The sequence below is a fragment of the Lepidochelys olivacea genome (genome assembly GCF_965140295.1).
Source record: "Lepidochelys olivacea isolate rLepOli2 genome assembly, chromosome: 23".
Lineage (NCBI taxonomy): Eukaryota > Metazoa > Chordata > Testudines > Cheloniidae > Lepidochelys > Lepidochelys olivacea.
The window spans coordinates 12,953,181-12,959,180 of NC_140433.1; the positions used below are offsets into that span (position 1 = coordinate 12,953,181).

A 6,000-nucleotide genomic window follows, 5' to 3' on the forward strand; every position below is an offset into this window, starting at 1 on the left:
GTCAGTAATGATTTTGGTTCCGGCTGTTGTGGAGCCAGGCAGGGCCTGTATTTGCGCTCAGGGTCTTGCTGGGCCGATCTTTCCCATTCTGGGATCCCCAGGGTGCTGAGCTGGCCCGAGTCCCTGGGTCCCATCCTCTCCCCAGGGACGCCAGCTCAGCCCAGGGAAGAGCCGCGATTTCAGTTTTGGGGGAGGAGAGGTTCCCTGTATAACCAACCACATAGACCAGGACTCCAGCTTTCTCTCCGCTGTGCCCTGCCCCTGACAGACGCTGGTTCTATTCCCGCAGGGGGAACCAAACTGACTCAGCCGGGAACGATGCTGGCTCCCACCCGCCCAGGCAGCACGGGACCAGGTAGCAGTACTGGGGGCAGGAAATCGCCATCAACCCCCCCAGAAGCAGGTTTGTGCAGCCCAAGGAGCCGCCCTCGGGGGGAGCCACGGGCAGCTGTCTGCTTGGGACAGGGGCAGATCCCCAAAGCGAATGCCCCATCTGAAACCTCCCCCCAAGATTCATTTCATATGTGGGGGGGAGAGTGTCACTGGAAAGATGCCAGATTAGCTTGGTGGGGACAGGGCCCGGGAGAGCTTCCCCACAACGGAGAACCCCACCCCGGGGGTCCCACAGACGGGGGAGATGGAGGAGGCTACAGCTGCCAATATAGCACCAAGTGGGACTCGCCCGTCTGGTCCGAGCCCAGCGACCCTGTGCAGCTGGTGGTAGCAGGTGAGGGTCCTGGCTCAGCGTCCCCGCACGCAGCCCCTCCCACAGCCGGACCCTCAGGGGTCTTGGCCCCAGTGGGATGCTCAGGGCCAGGCTCTGGCCTGAGCCCTGGACCTAGCAGAAGGGACCCCCCAGTGGGGAGCGGGGACAGAGTCACTGTGGGGTTCCCCAGCCAGGGGGCGGCAGCAGCCGCTGGAGTTTCAGGGCTGATGGCTCGGAGCTCGGTTTCCTCCCTCCCCCATCCCAGCCCATTCTCATTTGCATCCCTTTGAGGGAACTGACCCAGCTGGGCCCCAGCAGCCGTACCCCCCACCCCACCACGGAGCCAGCGGGAGAAGGTGAGCGGGAGAAATGGAACAATTCATCCCCCAGGGAACAGGGCTCCAGACTCAGATGCCCACGGGGCCTTCGGGCCGTTTGGAGGGGGCTGGTCCCTGCAGACAGAACTGATGGGTTCAATTCTTCTATATAGAGGGTGACGAATAGATCCATGGGGACGGACGGCCAAGGGTCGGTGGGGATGTGGGTCCTTGGGAACATAGGGCAGTGGACGGATGGGAGCACGTCTGGTGAGGGATAGAAAGATGGTCCAAGACCTTGTCTACATGATAACTGGACCCAAATGTTGAATCCTGTGTGGTTCCCAACCCCCCCGGTGATCTCAGAGCGAGTCTGGGCTGTTGGAATTCGCGCCCCCTGGGTCGATACAGCCCCGTTGGGCAGACGAGCTCACCTGTACCTCTGTAGACACAGGGACGTTCCTCCTCCGAAATAGGGACAGCCACGCCCAGACCTGCTCCGCAGTGACTCCAGGGGGGAATGGCACCTGGCTGCGGGGGGGACTGTCTCTGTGTCATTTGTCCGTACAGAGATAGGCCAGGGGGCAGAAAGGGGGGGGCAGAGACCTAGGGGGACATTGGATGGGGGTGGGGGACGTGTATGGGGAAGCAGAGACAGGCCATGGGTTAGAATGGGGGGGATGCGGACGAGGGGACATGGGACGGGGTGGTGTTAGGGGGAAGTGAATGGAGGAGAGAACTCAGGCCAGGGGGCTGAGGGGCCGAATGCGTGAACGTCTGGGGTGGGGGGTGAAGGGCAAAGGAGCTGGGGAGCCAGAGCTGGGGCATGTGCCGGAGGGGGGCGGGGGGTGGCAGTTTCTCTTGAGCTCTGTCCCTATGTTCTTGCCCCCTTCCCTTTCTGGGGGGCTGGTCGGCTTCCCCCCTCCCCATGTCTCTTTTGCAGCATCCTGAGGGGGGAGAGGGAAACTTGGCTCAGCCGTCGGCCCCTGTGAGCTCTGCCCCGGGCCCTGAGCCGTGCAGACCCACTGCCCCGGGGATGGGCTGGGGAAGAGACACGGGGCCTTTCACCGCTAGGGGGCTGCCTCTAATCTGTGTCCTTTTCTCTAAGCACCAGACCCCACCCCCCCAACCAGAGCCAGGGAGAGAACCCAGGAGTCCTGCCTCCCAGCCACTCCCTCCCTCCAATCACTAGACCCCCATTCCCCTCCCAGAGCCGGGGTATATAAACAGGGTAGGTGCCGGGCATCAGGTTTACGCAGAGTTTCACTGTCAGTAGCAGAAACGCCAAGTGAGCGCCGCTTCGGGGCAGACTTCCCCTTTCACGGATTTATCGGCGGCTCCTTTAACAATTCAGGATCTACATTTCTCTCTCCCTCTCCTGCTCACGGGGAACAGAAACCACAACCCCCACCCCCCTGTCCCGTCTCTGTGCCGCATTGCTCGCCTGAGAATAGCGCCGGTCGCTGTTACGCTGATGTAGTCGTTGGATTTGTTGTTTGTATTTTACGTAACCCTTCTGCCTGTCAGAACTGGCAGCAACAAGGGCTGGGTTCAGTATCTAGGGGATCCATTCCAATAACACAATGCAAAACTGGCTCGAGCCCCCACCCAGTGACCTGGGACAAATATATACCACCCCCGCTGGGCGCCTCCAAGAGGCAATCCTTCCCCTCTCGCAAGCACATAGTCTGAGTGTAGCAAAAAGCCTTTTAATAACAGAGAGAAACAATGTGGCATTGTGTTGGGGAAACACCACCAACAGGATTCATAACACAACCCATGAGCAAAAAACCCACCCCAAGCAAATTGGGGTGTGTCCTTTCCCTTTGGTTCTTGAGTCCAGGAACCCAAAATCACTCAAAGTCCCAAAAGTCCAACGACCCAAAAGTCTCTGTCCCTGGTCAGGGCAGCCCCAGAGTTCGAAAGTTTATCTGCAGAGTTTTACCTCCCAACCTGGGTGGAGATTGGGGAGGGGGGAGTGGTTTAAGGGGCACCTTACGTGGTCCAAAGCTGATGGCCCCACCTCTCCATGGGGCTCCGCTCTGCCAGCCACCCCATGAGCTGCTCCAGGCATCCGACAAACTGCTCTGCTCACCATCCTGCAAACTGCTCCGCCATATATCTGCAGGCTCCCCCACTACTTAACGCAACACTCAGTGATTTCAGCTCTTAGTCAGTTTAGCTCTTTGGTGATTTCAGCTTGTAGCAGGGGAGCCTCAGTGCTGGGGCACCATTAGCCCAAAGTGAACTCAGCTCAGCAGCCTGTAACTAGACTCCTAGTAGAATCAAAATTATCTCTGATATTCCACAGTGGAGAGAGGAGGAACTGCAATTAGCATGTAAGGCCCTCACCAGGGACACATACCCCCACATTTTAACACCTGTCCCCAGCCCCTCTCTATTCACCGCGTTTTGGAACCCATGTCCCTTGCCTAGCGAGTGCTACTTAGTTGATGGCGAGTCCCTCCATCAGACCAAAAAGCCAAGTGCAGTTCCACTGTCCTTGATTCCCATAATCAGAGTAATAACAATTTATTCTTCCTGCCCCAATAACAGAGACACTGGGGATCCCACAGCAGCCAAAGTGCCCATTTGGGCAGCTATGGCCTCATTCTAGGTGGGGTGGGTGTGCCTATGCAAATGAGATCGGCCCCTGAAGTTCTTTTCCACAACTTGCCACACCTCAGCACCAGATGTCAGGGTGGAGCTCATCCTGACTCTGCTTACATCCAGAATTCCCTTGGTTCTTGCTTCCCCTCCCCAACTGGGGTCTCGGGACCCCCTGACCCTCCCCCCAATAGATGTTCTGCTGCTTCTGCCTGCACCCTGGTCCCTAGGGCCCTGGGCACCGCCCGAGTGTTGGGGGCAGCAGGTGATGTACCAGTCTCCCCCCGGCGCGCATTTCCTGGCTGTGTTTGGCAGTAGCCAAGATACCCTAGGGATGGGCTCACTGCACAGCAGACAGGCCAGGGCAAAGGTACCTGTGGGGGTGGACAGAGGGGTCCTATGGGGACAGGGAGCTGGGGTGGTTCTCTGTTGTGGGGGGCTAAGACCCTGAGGCTCTGATTGTCCTAATCCCCTGGCCTGGTCCTGGGGTGTCTCAGGGGCAGTTCGTCCACCTGGGAGCTCCCTTCCCAGGGACTCTGAGGCTCAGGCCCCTCGGGGCAGCAGGACGCGGTCTCCCTTGAGGGGGTCTGGCCCCAGGGGGGCCCCAGAGCCGCAGTGCCTGGGAGACTCCCAGAGCAGCGCCAGCTGCTGATCTCCCCGTTTGCGCCACCAAGTGACTCTTCCCTTCTCCCAGGAGCAGCAGCCCCCCTGGATTTCACCAACGCCAACATCGCCCGCCTGGTGCTGGGCACCGTGGTCCTGCTTATCCTGGGGCTTATCCTGGACCTAGCTGTGCAGGGAAGAGAATCTCCCAGGGGATGAGCCGCTTCCCCGTCGGGTGCTGAGACTCCAGCACAAACTCCCCTACCCCCCAAACACCCCTGCCTCGGAGAATCCCGCCCCACAACAGCTCCCGACCTGACAACAGCTCCCCAGGATTGAAACCTCGATGTCATGTGTGACGTTTCACTCCATATGTTTATGGAAAAATGCTTATGGGTGTAAATATAATGTAACCGGAATATGCCTTATGCAAAAGGTCTCTTGAAAGGTGTCAAGGTTCCTTCCCCACTCTGAACTCTAGGGTACAGATGTGGGGACCTGCATGAAAACCTCCTAAGCTTACTTTTACCAGCTTAGGTTAAAACTTCCCCAAGGTACAAAATTATTTTACCCTTGGATTTCCACTGCCACCAAGAAACTTTATCTGGGTTTACTGGGAAACGTGGTTTGGACACATCTTTCCCCCCAAAATCCTCCCAACCCTTGCACCCCACTTCCTGGGGAAGGTTTGGTAAAAATCCTCACCAATTTGCATAAGTGACCACAGACCCAAACCCTTGGATCTTAGAACAATGAAAAAGCATTCAGTTTTCTTACAAGAAGACTTTTAATAGAAGTAAAGGAATCACCTCTGTAAAATCAGGATGATAGATACCTTACAGGGTAATTACATTCAAAACATAGAGAATCCCTCTAGGCAAAACCTTAAGTTACAAAAAAGACACACAGACAGGAATAGTCATTCTATTTAGCACAGTTCTTTTCTCAGCCATTTCAAGAAATCAGAATCTAACACATACCTAGCTAGATTACTTACTAAAAGTTCTAAGACTCCATTCCTGTTCTGTCCCCGGCAAAAGCAGCATACAGACAGACACAGACCCTTTGTTTTTCTCCCTCCCCCCAGCTTTTGAAAGTATCTTGTCTCCTCATTGGTCATTTTGGTCAGGTGCCAGCGAGGTTAAGGTGGGTACCCACCTATCCCAGCCATTTTGGGTACCCACCCTAACCTCGCTGGCACCTGACCAAAATGACCAATGAGGAGACAAGATACTTAAGCTTAGGAGGTTTTCAGTCATTTTGGTCAGGTGCCAGCGAGGTTAGGGTGGGTACCCACCTATCCCAGCCATTTAGCGGGATAGGTGGGTACCCAGAGAGAGACCAAGGATTCCCGCCTTGGGCTAAAGCTATAAAAGGGGGTGGAACAGAACAAAGGCAGTCAGTCGTGAGAAATGCCCTAGTTATCACCTGAGCTGGAACTAACAAGGACTGTACCAGGGGAAAAGATTGGGCCCAGACTAGGAAGGAGTCTACTCTGTGAAAGAAGCTTTTTGGAACATCTCTGAGGGTGAGATTTACCTGTATTCAGTTTCTTAAATGTATTAGGCTTATACTTGCGTGTTTTGTTTGGTAACTTACTTTGTTACTTACTTTGTTCTCTCTATTATTACTTGAAACCACTTAAATCCAACTTTTTATACTTAATAAAATCACTTTTGTTTATTAACTGACCCAGAGTAAGTGATTAATACCTGGGGGAGCAAACAGCTGTTTGCATCTCTCTCTATCAGTGTCATAGAGGGTGGA

At 55.4% G+C, this 6,000-nt stretch overlaps 1 protein-coding gene across 1 annotated transcript in view; it reads left to right on the forward strand.

Annotated features, from left to right (window-relative positions):
- LOC311511757 (uncharacterized protein) overlaps positions 1-5,366 on the forward strand; it is a 28,382-nt gene extending 23,016 nt beyond the window's left edge. The window contains exons 7-8 of the mRNA XM_084612610.1: positions 290-403; positions 4,325-5,366. Of these exons, the coding sequence (XP_084468736.1) occupies positions 290-403; positions 4,325-4,452 (242 nt within the window). The 3' untranslated portion in view covers positions 4,453-5,366. The remainder of the gene's footprint in view (positions 1-289; positions 404-4,324) is intronic.
- Positions 5,367-6,000: the final 634 nt, after the last annotated feature.